General features: G+C 39.1%; 1 protein-coding gene across 1 annotated transcript in view; it reads left to right on the top strand.

The window, feature by feature from the left end:
* The window catches only part of LOC128642528 (arf-GAP with SH3 domain, ANK repeat and PH domain-containing protein 2), a 431,344-nt gene that overhangs the window by 386,518 nt on the left and 22,183 nt on the right, over positions 1 to 22,643 (top strand). Inside the window, exons 26-27 of the mRNA XM_053695331.1 lie at positions 15,800 to 15,945; positions 21,571 to 21,693. Of these exons, the coding sequence (XP_053551306.1) occupies positions 15,800 to 15,945; positions 21,571 to 21,693 (269 nt within the window). The remainder of the gene's footprint in view (positions 1 to 15,799; positions 15,946 to 21,570; positions 21,694 to 22,643) is intronic.

The following is a 22,643-nucleotide window of genomic DNA, read 5'->3' as shown; positions in this document are numbered from 1 at the left end:
ACGCAGCCCCATTGATTCCTATGGGGAAATACATTTTATGTCTACACCTAACACCCTAACATGAACCCCGAGTCTAAACACCCCTAATCTTACACTTATTAACCCCTAATCTGCCGTCCCCGACATTGCCGCAACCTACATTATAATATTAACCCCTAATCTGCCGCTCCGGACACCGCCACCACCTACATTATACTTATGAACCCCTAATCTGCTGCCCCCACCATCGCCAACACCTACATTATATTTATTAACCCCTAATCTGCCACCCCCAATGTTGCCGCCACCTACCTACATTTATTAACCCCTATTCTGCGGCCCCCAATGTCGCCGCCACTATAATAAACATACCAGTGTGCTGATAGGTGCAGGCTGTAGATTTATACAGGTGTAACAGCTCACCCACAACAGAAATTTCCCTTGTGCTGTAGTGCTGGGATAAAGCAAACACAAAGACAGGCACTACATGTGCAGATCATTTAAAGTACAATTATTATACAGGGAGTGCAGAATTATTAGGCAAGTTGTATTTTTGAGGATTAATTTTATTCTTGAACAACAACCATGTTCTCAATGAACTCAAAAAACTCATTAATATCAAAGCTGAATATTTTTGGAAGTAGTTTTTAGTTTGTTTTTAGTTTTAGCTATTTTAGGGGGATATCTGTGTGTGCAGGTGACTATTACTGTGCATAATTATTAGGCAACTTAACAAAAAACAAATATATACCCATTTCAATTATTTATTTTTACCATTGAAACCAATATAACATCTCAACATTCACAAATATACATTTCTGACATTCAAAAACAAAACAAAAACAAATCAGTGACCAATATAGCCACCTTTCTTTGCAAGGACACTCAAAAGCCTGCCATCCATGGATTCTGTCAGTGTTTTGATCTGTTCACCATCAACATTGCGTGCAGCAGCAACCACAGCCTCCCAGACACTGTTCAGAGAGGTGTACTGTTTTCCCTCCTTGTAAATCTCACATTTGATGATGGACCACAGGTTCTCCATGGGGTTCAGATCAGGTGAACAAGGAGGCCATGTCATTAGATTTTCTTCTTTTATACCCTTTCTTGCCAGCTACGCTGTGGAGTACTTGGACGCGTGTGATGGAGCATTGTCCTTCATGAAAATCATGTTTTTCTTGAAGGATGCAGACTTCTTTCTGTACCACTGCTTGAAGAAGGTGTCTTCCAGAAACTGGCAGTAGGACTGGGAGTTGAGCTTGACTCCATCCTCAACCAGAAAAGGCCCCACAAGCTCATCTTTGATGATACCAGCCCAAACCAGTACTCCACCTCCACCTTGCTGGCGTCTGAGTCGGACTGGAGCTCTCTGCCCTTTACCAATCCAGTCATGGGCCCATCCACCTGGCCCATCAAGACTCACTCTCATTTCATCAGCCCATAAAACCTTAGAAAAATCAGTCTTGAGATATTTCTTGGCCCAGTCTTGACGTTTCAGCTTGTGTGTCTTGTTCAGTGGTGGTCGTCTTTCAGCCTTTCTTACCTTGGCCATGTCTCTGAGTATTGCACACCTTGTGCTTTTGGGCACTCCAGTGATGTTGCAGCTCTGAAATATGGCCAAACTGGTGGCAAGTGGCATCTTGGCAGCTGCACGCTTGACTTTTCTCAGTTCATGGGCAGTTATTTTGCGCCTTGGTTTTTCCACACGCTTCTTGCGACCCTGTTGACTATTTTGAATGAAACGCTTGATTGTTCGATGGTCACGCTTCAGAAGCTTTGCAATTTTAAGTGTGCTGCATCCCTCTGCAAGATATCTCACTATTTTTGACTTTTCTGAGCCTGTCAAGTCCTTCTTTTGACCCATTTTGCCAAAGGAAAGGAAGTTGCCTAATAATTATGCACACCTGATATAGGGTGTTGATGTCATTAGACCACACCCCTTCTCATTACAGAGATGCACATCACCTAATATGCTTAATTGGTAGTAGGCTTTCGAGCCTATACAGCTTGGAGTAAGACAACATGCATAAAGAGGATGATGTGGTCAAAATACTCATTTGCCTAATAATTCTGCACTCCCTGTACATTTAGGCTGAGCACACTAATGTGCTGGTAGGAGCAGGCTGGCAAATTGGGGAAAGGTGTGTCAGCTCACCCCATATGCAGGACTCCAAAATAGGCTGTATTTCAGGAGTGTATATACCTTACCTGTCTGCTAATCTAATTAATACATGGGAGATCAACCATCTAAATATGTATGCTCCTGAAATACAGCCTATTTTAAAGCCATTTTTCATACTGTTAAAGTGATAATATATCCATATTATTCTATTGTTATTTTTACATTTAAGACAATTTTGCATACATTATATATATCCCACTATGGTATTTATATAATAGTTAGGACTTATTTTACATTCTATATATCTGGTTTGTTTGTTCCCTCATTAGCGCCCCTTCCCTGTGACTAGTTTTTATTATAATAAACATATTAACCCCTAAACCGCCGCACTCCCTCCTCGCAAACATTAGTTAAATATTAACCCCTAATCTGCCGGCCCTAACATCAACGCCACTATATTAAAGTTATTAACCCCTAAACCTAAGTCTAACCCTAAACCTAACACCCCCTAACTTAAATATAATTAAAATAAATCTAAATAAAATTACTATAATTAACTAAATTATTCATATTTAAAACTAAATACTTACCTGTAAAATAAACTCTAAGCTAGCTACAATATAACTAACAGTTACATTGTAGCTATCTTAGGGTTTATTTTTATTTTACAGGCAAGTTTGTATTTATTTTAACTAGGTACAATAGTTATTAAATAGTTATTAACTATTTAATAACCACCTAGTTAAAATAAATACAAAAGTACCTGTACAATAAAACCTAACCTAAGTTACAATTACACCTAACACTACACTACAATTAAATTATTTCCCTAAATTAAATACAATTAAATTATCTAAAGTACAAAAACACTAAATTACAGAAAATAAACAAATTACAAGATTTTTAAACTAATTACACATAATCTAATCCCCCTAACAAAATAAAAATGTCCCCCCAAAATAAAAAAAGCCCTACCCAGGGCCTGCGTTTTGTAATAGGCAGCATAAACTGCTGCCTTAGGGCGCATCAGCAGGAGGGCGCTCAGCTGAGCAGTCGGACTGCTGCTGCCCTATCTATGACAAAAAAAAATTAAAAGTATTTTTTTTTTTTTTTTATTTGATCCATCCCGCCGACTTTCCCCAACCACCACCGCCGCCCCGGCCACCGCCGCGAGTCGCGACATAAATAATGACATTGACATATACATATAATTGATCATAATAACAGACAGTAGTTAAACGGTCAGACTGTCTGTGAGTAGCTCTCAGCTCAGTGGAGGGAGGACTGCTGGTACCGTGTGATGACGAGGGAGGCAGAGGCGGAGCTGACTTGCCAGTTGCCTAAGTTGCGCAGCACCTGCCACTGAGTGGCTGACTCTAGTCTGACTGACTGGCTGCTGGTCCAATCTGGTGATGACATGTCACATCACGTCACTCTCTGACTGAGTGAGAGGGAACGTGACACAGGCAGCCAGCCACGGGAGGAGGTGTGACTGAGGCAGGTCATCACCAGAACAGAAGAACCCGATGACCAGGTCCAGCCCAGGCAGAAGACGAGTCGAGAGAGAGAAGTAGGCAGAAGTCTGTGGGCAGTCTGTGTCTGAGGATGCCGGTGAGTGACTGTGTCATTCTATGGCTTGACTCAGATCGGTCATCCATGTGATGATCTCCATTTGAGGGTGGCCGCTGCAGTCAGGGCAGTGTCTGCTGACTGCTTAGCCTGAACTAAACCTGCTGATTTTGTGCAGAGTTTAGTCAGAGACAGGTCAGGAGATCTGTGTGCACGCTGTTAGCACAGAATAGCAGCTGAGCTACACTGCAAACAAAAAAAAAACAACTAAAACGTGGCCAGCTTTAAAACTCCTGTGTCCAGTCCAGCACACAGCAACTGCTCTTAGTGTTTCAAGTTGAAACACAGAGAGCAGTTGCTGCATGCTCCTGGACACAGGAATTTTAAAGCTGCTTTCAATGTCTGTGATCACTGAAGCAGGTCTGTTCAGTCCAGACACAGATCGTCAATAGGGGCCTGTCTGTTTAAACTACAGCATTGGAACATGATTGCTTGCAGCCTGGCTGCAGAAAGTAAGTTGTACCATAACAATCTAAAATAACATGGTCCTAGTGCCTAGGTGTCCTTATCTAAATGTGTTTATTAATGTGCATTTGTGTGTGTGTATGTGTGTGTGTATGTGTGTGTAAATGTGTGTGTAAATATATGTGTAAATGTCAAAATGTATGTGTGTGTGTGTGTGTAAATATGTGTGTAAATGTGTGTGTTTGTGTGTCTGTGTAAGTGTGTAAATGTGTGTGTAAGTGTGTGTGTTTGTGTAAATGTGTGTCTCTGTAAGTGTAAATATGTGTGTAAATGTGTGTCTGTGTGACTGTGTAAGTGTGTAAATGTGTGTGTAAATATGTGTGGCTAAGAATTTTCACCCACAACAGTAATCCATAACTTTCCTTCTTTTGTGGGGACAATAACTTTTTCAATGTAAAATTTATCTACTTCCCTAGTGCTACAAATCATATATATATATATATATATATATATATATATATATATATATATATATATATATATATATAAATATACATATACATACACATACATACACACACACACACACACTGTGTATATATATATATATATATGTATATATATATATATATATATATATATATATATATGCACACACACACACACACTCTGTGTGTGTGTGTGTGTGTGTGTATATATATATAAATATATATACACACACACACTGTATGTAATAAGCAAGCGCTACCCAGGTTCTGAAACAAAAATGGGCCAGCTCCTTATCTTGCATTCCAGCTTTTTAAATACAGATACCAGGAGAATGAAGAAAAATTAATAACGGGATTTACTTTTAAAGTCCCTTAAAATGTCATGCTCTAAAAAACTTGGATTCAATATCCCTTTAACTAGCAATAGGATGGTATGTAATCGGGGGGGGGCGGCAAAATGTGTCCTCGCCTGTGTGGCCAAAAATCCTAGCACCGGCCCTGGCCCTACCCTACACTAAATTACAAATAGCCCTTAAAAGGGCCTTTTGCGGGGCATTGCCCCAAAGTAATCAGCTCTTTTACCTGTAAAAAAAAAGTACAAATCCCCCCCCAACATTAAAACCCACCACCCACACAACCAACCCTACTCTAAAACCCACCCAATACCCCCTTAAAAAAACCTAACACTAACCCCTTGAAGATCACCTTACCGGGAGAAGTCTTCATCCAAGCCGGGTGAAGTGGTCCTCCAGACGGGCAGAAGTCTTCATTCAGATGGTATCTTCTATCTTCATCCATCCTGTGTGGAGCAGGTCCATCTTCAAGACATCCGACGTGGAGCATCCTCTTCCTTCTGACGGCTAAGACTGAATGAAGGTTCCTTTAAATTACGTCATCCAAGATGGTGTCCCTTCAATTCCGATTGGCTGATAGAATTCTATCAGCCAATCGGAATTAAGGTAGAAAAAATCCTATTGGCGGATGCAATCAGCCAATAGGATTGAACTTCAATCCTATTGGCTGATCCAATCAGCCAATAGGATTGAGCTTGCATTCTATTGGCTGTTCCAATCAGCCAATAGAATGCAAGCTCAATCCTATTGGCTGATTGCATCAGCCAATAGGATTTTTTCTACCTTAATTCCGATTGGCTGATAGAATTCTATCAGCCAATCTGAATTGAAGGGACGCCATCTTGGATGACATCATCTAAAGGAGCCTTCATTCAGTCTTAGCCATCGGAAGCAAGAGGATGCTCCACGTCGGATGTCTTGAAGATGGACCTGCTCCGCGCTGGAAGGATGAAGATAGAAGATGCCGTCTGGATGAAGACTTCTGCCCGTCTAGAGGACCACTTCGCCAGGCTTGGATGAAGACTTCTCCCAGCTTCGTTGAGGACTTCGGCCCGGTTGGATGAAGACTTCTCCCGGTAAGGTGATCTTCAAGGGGTTAGTGTTAGTTTTTTTAAGGGGGTATTGTGTAGGTTTTAGAGTAGGGTTGGTTGTGTGGGTGGTGGGTTTTAATGTTGGGGGGGATTTGTACTTTTTTTTAAAGGTAAAAGAGCTGATTACTTTGGGGCAATGCCTCGCAAAAGGCCCTTTTAAGGGCAATTTGTAATTTAGTGTAGGGTAGGGCTTTTTTATTTTGGGGGTCTTTTTTATTTTGTTAGGGGGATTAGATTAGGACTAATTAGTTTAAAAATCTTGTAATTTGTTTATTATTTTCTGTAATTTAGTGTTTGTTTGTTTGTTTTTGTACTTTAGATAATTTAATTTAATTGTATTTAATTGTATTTAATTTAGGGAAATAATTTAATTGTAGTGTAGTGTTAGGTGTAATTGTAACTTAGGTTAGGTTTCATTTTACAGGTACTTTTGTATTTATTTTAACTAGGTGGTTATTAAATAGTTAATAACTATTTAATAACTATTGTACCTAGTTAAAATAAATACAAACTTGCCTGTAAAATAAAAATAAACCCTAAGATAGCTACAATGTAACTATTAGTTATATTGTAGCTAGCTTAGGGTTTATTTTACAGGTAAGTATTTAGTTTTAAATAGGAATAATTTAGTTAATTATAGTAATTTTATTTAGATTTTTTTTAATTATATTTAAGTTAGGGGGTGTTAGGTTTGGGGTTAGGCTTAGGTTGAGGGGTTAATAACTTTAATATAGTGGCGGCGACGTTGGGGGCGGCAGATTAGGGGTTAATAAATGTAGGTAGGTGGCGGCGATGTTAGGGACGGCAGATTAGGGGTTAATAATATTTAACTAATGTTTGCGATGCATGAGTGCGGCGGTTTAGGGGTTGATATATTTATTATAGTGGCGGCGATGTCCGGTTCGGCAGATTAGGGGTTAAAATTTTTATTTTAGTGTTTGCGATGCGGGAGGGCCTCGGTTTAGGGGTTAATAGGTAGTTTATGGGTGTTAGTGTACTTTTTAGCACTTTAGTTAAGAGTTTTATGCAACGGCGTTGTAGTGTAAAACTCTTAACTACTGACCTTAAAATGCGGTACCAGTGTTGACAGGAGAGGGTCTACCACTCACTTTTTGTCAGACTCATAATACCGGCGCTATGCAAGTCCCATTGAAAAAAGAGGATGCGCAATTTACGTAAGTAGATTTGCGGTATTTCCAAGTCTGGCCAAAAAAGTGAGCGGTACCCCTGTACCTGCAAGACTCGTAATACCAGCGGGCATTAAAAAACAGCGTTAGGACCGGCCAACACTGCTTTTTAAGCCTAATGCACAACTCGTAATCTAGCCGAATGTTTTTAAAAAACACCATTTATAGTATCTAGAACCTTGTGTCACCATCTTCTTACAGTACTGTATATTCAGCAAAGACAAACTTACGCCTAGATTTAGAGTTTTGCGGCCAAAGGGGTGCGTTAGCTACGCGTGTTTTTTTTTCTAGCGCTGCTTCCAAACAACGCTGGTATTTAGAGTTCTCTGAAGGGCTGCGTTAGGCTCCAAAAAGGGAGCGTAGAGGCATATTTACCGCCACTTCAACTCTCAATACCAGCATTGCTTACGGTAGCGGCTAGCTGGAAAAACGTGCTCGTGCACGATTTCCCCATAGGAAACAATGGGGCAGTTTGGGCTGAAAAAAACCTAACACCTTCCAAAAAGCAGCGTTAAGCTCCCAACGCAGCCCCATTGTTTCCTATGGGGAAACAGTTTCTAAGTCTGCACCTAACACCCTAACATGTACCCCGAGTCTAAACACCCCTAACCTTACACTTATTAACCCCTAATCTGCCGCCCCCCCTATCGCTGACCCCTGCATTTTATTATTAACCCCTAATCTGCCGCTCCGTACTCCGCCGCAACCTACATTATACCTATGTACCCCTAATCTGCTGCCCACAACATTGCCGACACCTATATTATATTTATTAACCCCTAAAGCCAAGTCTAACCCTAACACCCCCTAAATTAAATATAAATTTAATCTAACGAAATAAATTAAATATTATTAACTAAAGTCTTCCTATTTAAAGCTAAATACTTACCTGTAAAATAAAGCCTAATATAGCTACAATATAAAGAATAATTATATTGTAGCTATTTTAGGATTTATATTTATTTTACAGGCAACTTTGTATTTATTTTAACTAGGTACAATAGCTATTAAATAGTTATTAACTATTTAATATCTACCTAGTTAAAATAATTACAAAATTACCTGTAAAATAAATCCTAACCTAAGTTACAATTAAACCTAACACTACACTATCAATAAATAAATTAAATCAATTAACTACAAGTACCTACAATTAAATAAACTAAACTAAATTACAAAAAATAAAAAAAGATTACAAGAATTATAAGCTAATTACACCTACTCTAAGCCCCCTAATAAAATAACAAAGCCCCCCCAAAATAAAAAAATTCCCTACTCTAATCTAAATTAAAATAGTTAACAGCTCTATTACCTTACCAGCCCTTAAAAGGGCTTTTTGCGGGGCATGCCCCAAAGAAATCAGCTCTTTTGCCTGTAAAAAAACACAATACCAACCCCCAACATTACAACCCACCACCCACATACCCCTACTCTAACCCAAACCCCCCTTAAATAAACCTAACACTACCCCCTGAAGATCTCCCTACCTTGAGTCGTCTTCACTCAGCCGAGCAGCGATGGACCAAAAGAAGACATCCGGAGCGACAGAAGTCTTCATCCTATCCGGGCAGAAGAGGACATCCGGACCGGCAGACATCTTCATCCAAGCGGCATCTTCTATCTTCATCCGTCCGACGAGGAGCGGCTCCATCTTCAAGACCTCCGGCGCGGAACATCCTCTTCTACCGACGACTACCGACGAATGAAGGTTCATTTAAGTGACGTCATCCAAGATGGCGTCCCTCAAATTTCCGATTGGCTGATAGGATTCTATAAGCCAATCGGAATTAAAGTAGGAAAAATCTGATTGGCTGATTGAATCAGCCAATCAGATTCAAGTTCAAATCTTCGAAACGCTTTTTATCTTCGAATCGCTTTTTATCTGATGAAACAACCCAGATGGGGTTGAGAAACGCGTCATAACAATAAAGCTATTTTATCTAAGAAGTTGTCCGTGTTGTGCTATCCAACACTAATAGAACAACACGTAAAGGCTTTCTTTTTACTAATTGAAACTCAGTCACCAGGAGGTGTATACCAAGCGGCAACCAGGAGAAGAGCCTTTGGAGCTTTGTTTCCACAGTGTACTAGCCACCACGCACTGGTCACAGCACAGTGCCGTATATTCCGGTAAGCACATTACTTACTCATATCTACACCTGCATTACCAGACGATATTACGCTATTGTGGCGCCCTCTCTCTACCCTTTGTATTCCAACAGCTTCGCTACACTCTCTGGGATCAAGAGGAGCTGCCTGGCCTTATTACACCTAACAAGAAGAATATCCCCATCTCTTCAATCCAACATTGTTTTATATGGACACATCCAGAAGCTGATACGGTAGACCCGTTTCATTAGACTTACAAGTCAAATTTTCTGACACATAACTGTCTTAACTCAGCGCGCTTTCATATCCCTCTATTGGGATATGGTTTATAAATCCTAAAATAGCTACAATATAATTATTCGTTATATTGTAGCTATATTAGGGTTTATTTTACAGGTAAGTATTTAGCTTTAAATAGGAAGACTTTAGTTAATAATATTTAATTTATTTTGTTAGATTAAAATTATATTTAATTTAGGGGGGTGTTAGGGTTAGGGTTAGACTTAGCTTTAGGGGTTAATACATTTATTATCGTAGCGGCGAGGTCCGGTCGGCAGATTAGGGGTTAATACTTGAAGTTAGGTGTCCGCGATGTTAGGGAGGGCAGATTAGGGGTTTATACTATTTATTATAGGGTTTTTGAGGCGGGAGTGAGGCGGTTTAGGGGTTAATACATTTATTAGAGTAGCGGCGAGGTCCGGTCGGCAGATTAGGGGTTAATAAGTGTAGGTAGGTAGCGGCGACGTTGGGGGGTCAGATTAGGGGTTAATAAATATTATGTAGGTATCGGCGATGTTAGGGGCAGCAGATTAGGGGTACATAGGTATAATGTAGGTGAAATTTTTAAAAATTTTATTAGAGTGGCGGCGATGTGGGGGGACCTCGATTTAGGGGTACATAGGTAGTTTATGGGTGTTAGTGTAGTTTAGAGCACAGTAGTTAAAGGGACACTAAACCCAAAAAATTTCTTTCATGATTCAGATAGAGAATACAATTTTAAACAACATTCCAATTTACTTCTATTATCAAATTTGCTTAATTCTTTAGATATCCTTTGTTAAAGAAATAGCAATGCACTTGGGTGAGCCAATCAGACGAGGCATCTATGTGCAGCAACCAATCAGCAGTTACTGAGCATATCTAGATATGCTTTTCAGCAAAGTATATCAAGAGAATGAAGCAAATTAGACAATAGAAGTAAATTAAAAAGTTGTTTAAAATGGCATGCTCTATCTAAATCATGAAAGAAAAAAATTGGGTTTAATGTCCCTTTAAGAACTTTATAAACCGGCGTTAGCCCAGAAAGCTCTTAACTACTGACTTTTTTCTGCGGCTGGAGTCTTGTCGGTAGAGGCTCTATCGCTCACTTCAGCCAAGACTCTAAATACCAGCGTTAGGAAGATCCCATTGAAAAGATAGGATACGCAATTGGCGTAAGGGGATCTGCGGTATGGAAAAGTCGCGGCTTGGAAGTGAGCGTTAGACCCTATCCTGCCTGACTCTAAATACCAGCGGGCGGTAAAAAGCAGCGTTAGGACCCCTTAACGCTGCTTTTGACGGCTAACGCAGAACTCTAAATCTAGGCGTATGTTCTTTACAGTGTGGTTAGGAAGTTTTGTTGATATTTTCAAACTTGTCACTTAGCAGTTTCTCAATTTACAATATGAGAACTGTTAAAATCCTGTTATAGAACTTGAGATAAATTGTGGCCACTTTTTATGAAAATGAAGTTCCTATAGTGTTATTCTTGGCATTCACTTCAGAAACACCACTCTATCCAACTGCAAAACAAGCAAATGACTCCATTAACCCATTTTGGATTTTAGTGATCGGTAATCCCGTGACAGTTATCAATCTTATGTGTGTTTGACTCTGAAAGATTGTGATCACCTTGTTAAAAAAAATGTTTTGCTTCCGTTTTCCCAATAATGAAAAAGAATGCAAAAGATTGAAATCCACACCAATATTAGCACATTGCCTGCTTAAATATGAGAACCACTAGATGTCAGTATTGGGAATGAAAAAGGTTTGAAATTCAGAAAAGTTTGGATTTTAGAATATTTGCATATTTGTTTTTGTAAAATTGGACCAAGGGTAAACAACAATATCTTATGTCATTTAGTCAGGGCTGGATTTACACCAAAATCTGAACCCCCCCTGCGCGCACATTCCCTGTTCACTGCTGTGTCGGCAACCTTAACTAAGATGGCCTACGGTAGTGGAATAACTGTACCTCCTTGGGCCCTGTACTTTCATCAGGGGTAAGGGTATGAGAAGGTGCAATGTAAATCCTGTAAGAATACAGATATATTAAATTGTAAAGACACGTTACCAACTAGAAACACAGCTGTGCTTATCGTTACAAATTATATTCTTTAACTTATAACAACATTAATGATATGTTGCAGAGCCTATTAGAATATAAATTATTTTATATCATATTATTTATTACATTAAGGCACCATATTACAGGTAGCAGCAAGTTCCCATCCACCTAAGTCACCTGTGATCTCAGAATAGTCACATGACTGCTACTAACAAATCCACCTAAGTTACCTGTGATCTCAGAATAGTCACATGACTGCTACTAACAAATCCACCTAAGTCACCTGTGATCTCAGAAGTCACATGACTGCTACTAACAAATTATAGAAAGCACAGAAAGCAGTGAAACGGTGGTTTCAGCAAGGTAATTTTAAGATGACTGGTATTTATAATAGGCAGAGACAAACACCCCTGTATTGAGGGTGCCTGTAGGCACATTCATACTCTGCCTGCTTATAAATCCGGTCCTGCATTTAAGCAGTGCAAAGAGCCTAGCGAGCTGCACTTGGGCAGTTCTACTTCAAGCAGATGTTGCTTCAAGTTACCAGTGCAGGAGCGTGCTGGGCTGGCAGTAGATAACAAAGGGCATATAGTGTAGCTCCTATTGGATGCAATAGCTGCCTGTCAAACTGAAACATAAGAATTTCTGACATGGAGGCAGCATAGAAGCAGGGAGCAGAGCCACATAAAAAGGGGGTAAACCAAAAGATATAGGGGTCGATTTAACAAGCAGCTGATGCTGCATCGATGCCCCATCCTTTTCATTGACGGCACCTGCTAGCAGCCAATTGGTCGCGAGTGAGCAAAGGGCAGCATTGCACAAGAAATGCTTGTGCGGCATTTAGCGATGTCGAGCGGACGTGATTCGCTACATGATCTGGCATCAATATGCATATATTTAAAAGTACTTTCATACTATGTAAATTAACTTAAGTGAGTTAACCATCACTTTAAAAGGGACATGAAACTTTTTTCTTTCATGGTTTAGATAGAGCATGCCATTTTAAACAACTTTCTAATTTACTTCTATTATCTAATTTGCTTCATTCAGTTGGTATCCTTTGTTGAAAAGCATATTTAGATATGCTCAGTCGCTGCTGATTGGGAGCTGCACATAGATGTTTCGTGTGATTGGCTCACCCATGTGCATTGCTATTTATTCAGCAAAGGATATCTAAAGAATGAAGCAAATTAGATAATAAAATAAAATTGTATTCTCTATCTGAATAATGAAACAAATAATTTGGGTTTAATGTCCTTTTAAGAATAAATAGAACGTATTCTGCTATGAGAATATCGGAATGTGAAATATTCATATTTTATGTTGTGTTAGGGCACTTTGTTAAACACAAATCAGGTTTTTGCCAGCGAGTATGGGTGTTAGTTCTCCCCCACTTTTCGTGCTACATTAACCCCTTCACTACCAGGAATTTCAGAGAAAAACGTGCCCAAAATACCAGTACATTTTTGCTATCACTCTATTTAAACAGAAATAGAGCCTTGGTTTTTTTTATTATTATTTATATACCTATCAAAACTACATATATTTATTTAGTAGATAACCCAAGGTATTGAGCTAGGCCCATTTTGGTATATTTCATGCCAAATGTAATCATATGAAAAAGAATACCCTGAGTATGTAGAAAGAGACTAAGGGGCCGATTTTCATGATACGGGCGGACGCTGTCTGCATTTAACATTGCACAAGAATTTCTAGTGAAATACTTGTGCAATGCCACCCCCTGCAGATAGCAGGGGGTATCAATCATCCCGATCGTATCTGATCGGGATGATTGCTATCTGCCGCCTCAGAGGTGGCGGATAAGTTAAAGGGACACTGAACCCAAATTTTTTCTTTCATGATTCAGATAGAGCATGGAATTTTAAGCAACTTTGTAATTTACTCCTATTATCAAGCTTTTTTTTTGGTTCAGAACTTTTTTATTGGTGGATGAATTTATCCACCAATCAACAAGAACAACCCAGGTTGTTCACCAAAATTGGGCCGGCATCTAAACTTACATTCTTGCATTTCAAATAAAGATACCAAGAGAATAAAGAAAATTTGATAATAGGAGTAAATTAGAAAGTTGCTTAAAATGTCATGCTCTATCTAAATCACGAAAGAAAAAAAATTGGGTTCAGTGTCCCTTTAAGGAGCAGCAGTCTTAGGACCGCTGCTTCTTAACTTCCACTTCAGGCGGACCTTAAAGGGACATTATACACTAATTTTTTCTTTGCATAAATGTTTTGTAGATGATCTATTTATATAGCCCATAAAGTTTTTTTTTTTAAAATAAATGTATAGTTTTGCTTATTTTTAAATAACATTGCTCTGATTTTCAGACTCCTAACCAAGCCCCAAAGTTTTATGTGAATACCGTCAGCTACCTTCTCCAGCTTGCTCCTGTTTGTGTAAAGGGTCTTTTCATATGCAAAAGAAGGGGGGGGGGGGAGTGTCTTATTTGCCACTTTCAGTGGACTTTCCAGCTACCTTTTCAACAGAGCCAAACTGACAGCTTCTAAGTAAGTTTTTAAACAGTTTTATACAGGATTTTTATATCAGTATCTGTGCATCTTATTCTTTATAGTAGTGTCTATTACATGCAGTTATATGAAAATGAGTGTATACTGTCCCTTTAAGCGTAGTGGGTCGGAAGTAACCTAAGCCTATTATTGCCTTCTCTGTCTGTTGCTACCCCTTTAATATTGTGGTAATTTCAAAAGAAAAGGAAATAAAGTGAGTAATGGCTATAGTTGCCATCTAATTAATGATGTCATATTCACATAAGGTCGAATGTGAAATATGTGTGTATTTTATAGTCATTCAGTTAGTCTGATATGAGCAGTTACGTCATTGAAATAATATGTAATGATATGAGCAGTCATTTACTTACGTGTTTGGATTTGTAATGATGGGCATCAGACTGTTGTAATGTTTTCATTCAATATGGAATATACATATTTACATTTTCGTTACAATCCACATGCCGAAAGTAAACACATTTCAAGCCACTCCCCTTGACCAATAATGGGCCAGAATACAAATAGAGCGCTATTTAACACTCCCGCTCAAGTGTTAACTGTGCTAGAAGTAAGTTTTTAGGCTCGTCGGGTTGTGCTCATACTATGATTTGAAAGTAAACTGTTTTCACTCGTGCGCTAACCCAACAATCACAAAAAGCTGTCTTCCTCCATAGAAGTCAATGGAGCAACACCTTACTCGCGATCGCATATTCTCATGTGCGCTAACCCAACATCAAAATATGATTTTTTTGTATATAGACATACATATATATATTATATATATATATATATATACATACATACACATCTTTAGATATGTGTATGTATGTATCTCTCTATGTCAAAGCCCTGGTGTTTTTTCTAACACCTGAGATCTCATATCTTTGAGCCCTTATAACTTTTTTGTTATTATGAGTGTAAGTGTACTTTGTAATGTATTTTTGATGTGTTTTGTGAAACAATTAACCAGAGCTCTAAGGACGCTGTAATAATTCTAGTGTAAATTGTGCTGTGTTAACTTTCAACTTGCAATACCAGCACAATTAAACCTGCGCGCAAACAATTGCGAAAACCCATGCATGCAAACGTTTTTAGAGGTGGGTGAAAATGGTAACTTTTAATAATTTTATTTAAAAAATAATTACCAATGAAAAAATCTGGTCTTCTGAATAATTCTGGATTTGGGAATCACAGATTTGAGAATATGATTTTGGGAACTTTTTGGGAATGTTTGTTTCTTGTGATCATTTTGGGAATGCTTCTTGTAATCCATCTTAAAAGTAGAGAAGTTGGGTGATTCACTTCAATGTATATAATACACAGTGAATAGTTTGATAGTTTAAGATTACTGCTAATAATAGTAATAACAATAATAATAATTTAACCTTTGTGCAAAACAGGAATCATTATTGGTTTTCTTAGTTTTTGAAAAGAATTAGAGGTCTAGGGCAGGTGCAGCATTGCAGATCTTTTAGGTAATATTCAGTTACTGAGGAAATGCAGGTATTTCCTGATGCTATAAAATATGATTAGGATGTTTGGCATAAAGAGTTAATTGTGTGATTCTTTCCTCCCTGCTTGGCAGATTGCAGGACAGAGGAGTATTCAAAGTTTGGACAACAAAGAACTATCCAGAGTAATTCCACATCCCCAGCATCCTCACAAGAACTGTATAATATCCCTTTGCCGAGTCAGGAGCCTCCTCTGCCAATGCCGCGGAGAATGAGTCTGGTGAGAAACTTATATAAGGGAGCAGAAACTTTTCACAGGAAGGGATAAACATATTTCATTTTTCCTTGCTTGACTGGTGAATTTATTTTTAGAATAACTACTATTTAGAATTAAAAAGCATTGTAAATTGGCACAAACCTATATGTGCACATAGATTCAGGAACATATACATTGAGTAAGATAAGGCGTATTTTGTATACTGCAGATAGGGAAAGATTGAGGAATAGTGTCTGTGTGTGGGGAGGAAGATTAAATACACTTCTAACCTGCACTGTGGAGTCCAGGCCTTACATTGAATAACACTTTTCATATAAAAACTTACATTTATGGCATAGGAACCCGAATTGGAAATAAGAGAGAAAGTGATTAATCTTGAGGAGTTGAACAGATAATATATTTTCTGTTCAGCAGCAGAGAAGGACTAGTCCAGTTAGACTATCATACCCCCCAAATGTCCCGATTTTTACGGGACAGTCACGATTTTAGGGGTCTGTCCTGGGATGATTGACGTCTGTCTTACATTGCCCCATGCATTTACAAAAAACTAAAAAACACATGCTACCAATACATAGTCAGTGGTTTTTGGCGCATGTGACTGCATGCCGTGTGCAGTGTTGGCTCAGGCATGAGAAGGCAGCGACCATGCCACGGTGTTGTCTCGAGGACTAACTTGGAAGTTCTGACTAGTCACCTCAGGAGCCTCACTGTGTCTACTTACTAGTGAAGTGTAGCAATGTGCTGTAAGTCTCTGAGGACGGGGGTCAGGACTACTTTGGAAACGGGTAAGATTTGAGAGAACTTCAGACTCAGAGTCAGATCATCAGCATTGCTAGAGATTTATCTCCCCATTAATCCCAGGCTGTTTATACACAATTTATTGCTTTACAGTTATCCCTGCAGTGTGAGTAGTGACTCCACCCAGTCTCCATTATTATGTCACATAAACCAGACATTGTGGCCCATTTATCAAGCTCCGAATGGAGCTTGTGGGCCCGTGAGTCTTCAGACTCGCCAGAAACAGCAGTTATGAAGCAGCGTTCTAAAGACCTCTGCTCCATAACCCTGTCCACCTGCTCTGATGAGGCGGACAGGAATCGCCGGAATTCAACCCGATCAACTACGATCGGGTTGACTGACACCCCCTGCTGGCGGCTGATTGGCCGCGAGTCAGCAGGGGGCGGCATTGCACCAGCAGCTCTTGTGAGCTGCTGGTGCAATGTTAAATGCGGAGAGCGTATTGCTCTCCGCATTCAGCGAGGTCTTGCGGACCTGATCCGCACTGTCGGATCAGGTCCACAAGACCTTTGATATATAGGCCCCATTGCTTCTAATCCTGCATTTTAGAGAGGCGGTCTTACTACCCAGACAGGAGGGTGAGGGGACAAGGGGCATACTGATATCAAACTGTTGCTACAACTACAAGTAGAAAAAGTCAGATCACTGTGTGTAGTGTGTGGGGGTTGGCAAGGAAATGGGGCCTATCTATAAAGCTCCAAATGGAGCTTGAGGCCCCGTGTTTAAAGACCGCTGCTCCATAACCCTGTCCGCCTGCTCTGATGAGGCGGACAGGAATCGCCACAATTCAACCCGATCGAGTATGATCGGGTTGATTGACACCTCCCTGCTGGCGGCCCATTGGCCGTGAGTCTGCAGGGGGCGGCGTTGCACCAGCAGCTTTTGTGATTACGAGTTTTTGTCGGTAATGGTGTGCGGGGCTAAAAAGCCTTTTTTTCTCACCGCTCACTTAAGACAACGCTGGTATTACAGGTTTTCTTCAAGCCGGCGTTAGCCTCAGAAAAGTGAGCGTTGAGCAAAATTTAGCTCCACATCTCACTGTAATACCAGCGCTGCTTACGGTAGCGGTGAGCTGGCTAAACGTGCTCGTGCACGATTTCCCCATAGGAAACAATGGGGCTGAGCTGACTGGAAAAAAACCTAACACCTGCAAAAAAAGCAGTGTTTAGCTCCTAACGCAGCCCCATTGTTTCCTATGGGGAAATAAAAGTTATGTCTGCACCTAACACCCTAACATGAACCCCGAGTCTAAACTCCCCTAATCTTACACTTATTAACCCCTAATCTGCCGCCCCCAACATCGTCGATACCTGCATTATCCCTATGAACCCCTAATCTGATGGCCCCAACATCGCCAACACCAACATTATATTCATTAACCCCTACTCTGCCGCTCCGGACACCGCCGCCACCTACATTATACTTATGAACCCCTAATCTGATGCCCCCAACATCGCCAAACCCTACATTATATTTATTAACCCCTAATCTGCCCCCCCCCAACATCGCCGCAACTATATTAAATTTATTAACCCCTAATCTGCCGCCGCCAACATAATACATTTATTAACCCCTAAACCTAAGTCTAACCCTAACACCCCCTAACTTAAATATAATTTAAATACATCTAAATAAATTTACTACAATTAAATAAATTAATCGTATTTAAAACTAAATACTTACCAATAAAATAAACCCTAAGCTAGCTACAATATAACTAATAGTTACATTGTATCTAGCTTAGGGTTTATATTTATTTTACAGGCAACTTTGTATTCATTTTAACTAGGTAGAATAGTTATTAAATAGTTATTAACTATTTAATAACTTTCTAGTAAAAATAAGTACAAATTTACCTGTAAAATAAATCCTAACCTAAGTTAAAATTACACCTTACACTACACTATCATTAAATTAATTACATAAACTACCTACAATTAACTACAATTAAATTAAATAAAGTACCAAAAAAAAAAACAACACTAAATTACAAAAAATAAAAATTACAATTTTTTTAAACTAATTACACCTAATCTAATCCCCCTAATAAAATAAAAAATCCCCCCAAAATAATAAAATTCCCTACCCTATATTAAATTACAAATAGCCCTTAAAAGGGCCTTTTGCGGGGCATTGCCCCAAAGTAATCAGCTCTTTTACCTGAAAAAAATACAATACCCCCCAACATTAAAACCCACCCAATCCCCCCTTAAAAAAAACCTTACACTACCCCCTTGAAGATCACCCTACCTTGAGCCATCTTCACCCAGCCAGGCACAAGTGGACCTCCAGAGGGGCAGAAGTCTTCATCTGATTCGGGCAGAAGAGGACATCCAGACCAGCAGAAGTCTTCTTCCAGGCGGCATCTTATATCTTCTTCCATCCGGAGCGGAGCGGGTCCATCTTGAAGACATCCGACGCAGAGCATCCTCTTCCATCCGACGGCGACTATCAGCCAATCGGAATTAAGGTAGGAAAAATCCTATTGGCTGATGCAATCAGCCAATAGGATTGAAGTTCAATCCTTTTGGCTGATCCAATCAGCCAATAGGATTCAGCTTGCATTCTATTGGCTGTTCCAATCAGCCAATAGAATCCGAGGTCAATCCTATTGGCTGATTGCATCAACCAATAGGTTTTTTCCTACCTTAATTCCGATTGGCTGATAGGATTCTATCAGCCAATCGGAATTGAAGGGACGCCATCTTGGATGACGTCACTTAAAGGAACCTTCATTCTTCAGTCGGATGGAAGAGGATGCTCCGCGTCGGATGTCTTCAAGATGGACCCGCTCCGCTCCGGATGGAAGAAGATAGAAGATGCCGCCTGGATGAAGACTTCTGCCGGTCTGGATGTCCTCTTCTGCCCGGATTGGATGAAGACTTCTGCCCCTCTGGAGGTCCACTTGTGCCCGGCTGGGTGAAGACGGCTCAAGGTAGGGTGATGTTCAAGGGGGTAGCGTTAGGTTTTTTTAAGGGGGGATTGGGTGGGTTTTAGAGTAGGGTTGGGTGTGTGGGTGGTGGGTTTTAATGTTGGGGGGGTATTGTATTTTTTTCCAGGTAAAAGAGCTGATTACTTTGGGGCAATGCCCAGCAAAAGGCCCTTTTAAGGGCTATTTGTAATTTAGTATAGGGTAGGGAATTTTATTATTTTGGGGGGATTTTTTATTTTATTAGGGGGATTAGATTAGGTGTAATTAGTTTAAAAAAATTGTAATTCTTCTTTTATTTTCTGTAATTAAGTGTTTGTTTGTTTTTGGTACTTTAGTTTATTTAATTTAATTGAAGTTAATTGTAGGTAGTTTATGTAATTAATTTAATGGTAGTGTAGTGTTAGGTGTAATTGTAACTTAGGTTAGGATTTATTTTACAGGTAAATTTGTACTTATTTTAACTAGGAAGTTAATAAATAGTTAATAACTATTTAATAACTATTCTACCTAGTTAAAATAAATACAAAGTTGCCTGTAAAATAAATATAAATCCTAAGCTAGCTACAATGTAACTGTTAGTTATATTGTAGCTAGCTTAGGGTTTATTTTATCGGTAAGTATTTAGTTTTAAATAGGATTAATTTATTTAATAGTAGTAATTTTATTTCATTTTATTTAAATTATATTTAAGTTAGGAGGGTTAGATTTAGGGTTAGACTTAGGTTTAGGGATTTATAAATTTAATATAGTAGCAGCGACGTTGGGGGCGGCAGATTATGGGTTAATAAATGTAGGTAGGTGTTGGCGATGTTAGGGACGGCAGATTAGGGGTTAATAAAATGTAACTAGTGTTTGCAAGACAGGAGTGCGGCGGTTTAGGGGTTAATATATTTATTTAAGTGTTTGCGATGTGGGGGGGCTCGGTTTAGGGGTTAATAAGTACTGTAGTTTATGGGTGTTAGTGTACTTTGTAGCACTTTAGTTAAGAGTTTTATGTTACGGCGTTAGCCCATAAAACTCTTAACTACTGACTTTTAAATGCGGTAGGAGTCTGGACAGGAGAGGGTCTACCGCTCACTTTTTCCAGCAATCGTAATACCGGCGTTAGGAAAATCCCATTAAAAAGATAGGATACGCAATTGACGTAAGGAGATTTGCGGTATGCGAAAATTGAGGAAAAAAGTGAGCGGTACACCTGTACCTGCCAGACTCGTAATACCAGCGGGCGTTAAAAAGCAGGGTTAGGACCCCTCAACGCTGCTTTTTAAGGCTAACGCAAGACTTGTAATCTAGCCGATTATATGGTGATTTAGAAGTAAGAGCTTAAGGTGCAGCCAATAAGGACAAATACAATGTAAAATAAGATTCCATTTTAAAACTGTATTTAAGGGACATGAAACCCAACATTTTCTTTCATGATTCAGCTAGAGAATACAATTTGAAACAACATTCAAATTTACTTCTATTATCTGATTTGCTTCATTCTTTATATATCCTTTGTTGAAGAAATAGCAATGCACATGGGTGAGCCAATCACACGAGGCATTTATGTGCAGCCACAAATCAGCAGACACTGAGACTATTTAAATATGCTTTTCAACAAAGGCTATCAAGAGAATGAAGCAAATTAGATAATAGAAGTAAATTGGAAAGTTGTTTAACATTGCATGCTCTTTCTAACTCACAAAAGAAAGAAAAATGTGTGTTTCATATCCCTTTAATTTTTCATCATGACATTGTAATTATCCAGCTACATCTTGAGATGTGAAACAAATATATCTGAGTAGCTGTTAAATGCTAATATTTGGTTTATCCAGCTCTATACTGTATATTGGAGGCACAATATGATATGCAGTATGTCCCATATTCCATCTCTATATTTCTTTATACCTTTGAAGAGCAAACCGAAGCTACGACGGGTAAAGGCTCTGTTTGAATGCATGGCTGATCGAGAAGATGAGTTGACTTTCTATATAGGAGAGGTAATTGTGGTTACTGAGGAAGAAGACCAGAACTGGTGGGTAAGTAATTTAACAAAGCATTTAAAGCAGCAAATGTATGGATAGATATAATTTACTAGTGTAGTTTTTTTTTTATAAAGGGAGTTTTTCTCTGTACATTGAACATAAAAATATAGGTAAAAACTCTCTAGCATAGAGGGAACCTTATTATATTTACATTTTGTTCAGCCTTAAACAATAAGATACATAGATCACACCCTCACTACCCTACTTCAAGTGTGTTGTGTTTGCTTCACACATACTGTATTTCATACAACTAGTTTGCTGTTTTTCAAACCTGTCCTCAGACCTCCATAACTGGCCACATTTTGAGGATATCTGAACCGGAGCACGGGTGAAATAATCAGGTGATTAGAATAAAAGTTATTGTACCTGCTCTCAGCCAAGGTGAGGGGAGAAATAATTATAATACCCTTATTGCAACACACACAGAACTGATTTACAGACTTAACTACCTTTTCGAATGCCACATATCAACAGTGTTTAAATATATCCTGACAGTTATACATAGAACAGTGATTAAATCTGCAGCCACCTATAGATAATTCATTCCTTCTACCACCTACATAAACATTACAGATAGAATTATATAATTAACCCATGAAAATTCCTTTGAGAGTCTATTTGGGTGATATATTGTCCCTTCTGGTCATGCACACCCTATTAAAGCACAAGGGAGAAATGATCCATAAGGTTGCATGGAGGGTCCATGGAGGGTCCATAAACCTAGTTTACATATTCAATGTATAGCCATATTTTAACCTATTCAACAAAACATCTATGTGCTCTGTCAGTATTCAATGAAAATGTGTTTTAGACTTGTGCCTATATAATGCCCTTTGTTCCCCGCTCTTACACAAGTCCCACAATCATACACTTATACACCTTGTACCTTCTTCATACAAAATGTTACTCATTGCTCTGATTTGTGCACACTGTCTACAGTTCAT

The sequence above is a fragment of the Bombina bombina genome, chromosome 1, assembly GCF_027579735.1.
Source record: "Bombina bombina isolate aBomBom1 chromosome 1, aBomBom1.pri, whole genome shotgun sequence".
Classification (NCBI taxonomy): domain Eukaryota; kingdom Metazoa; phylum Chordata; class Amphibia; order Anura; family Bombinatoridae; genus Bombina; species Bombina bombina.
Note: the sequence above shows the minus strand (reverse complement) of the source record. Positions and strands in the feature narration are given on the sequence as shown.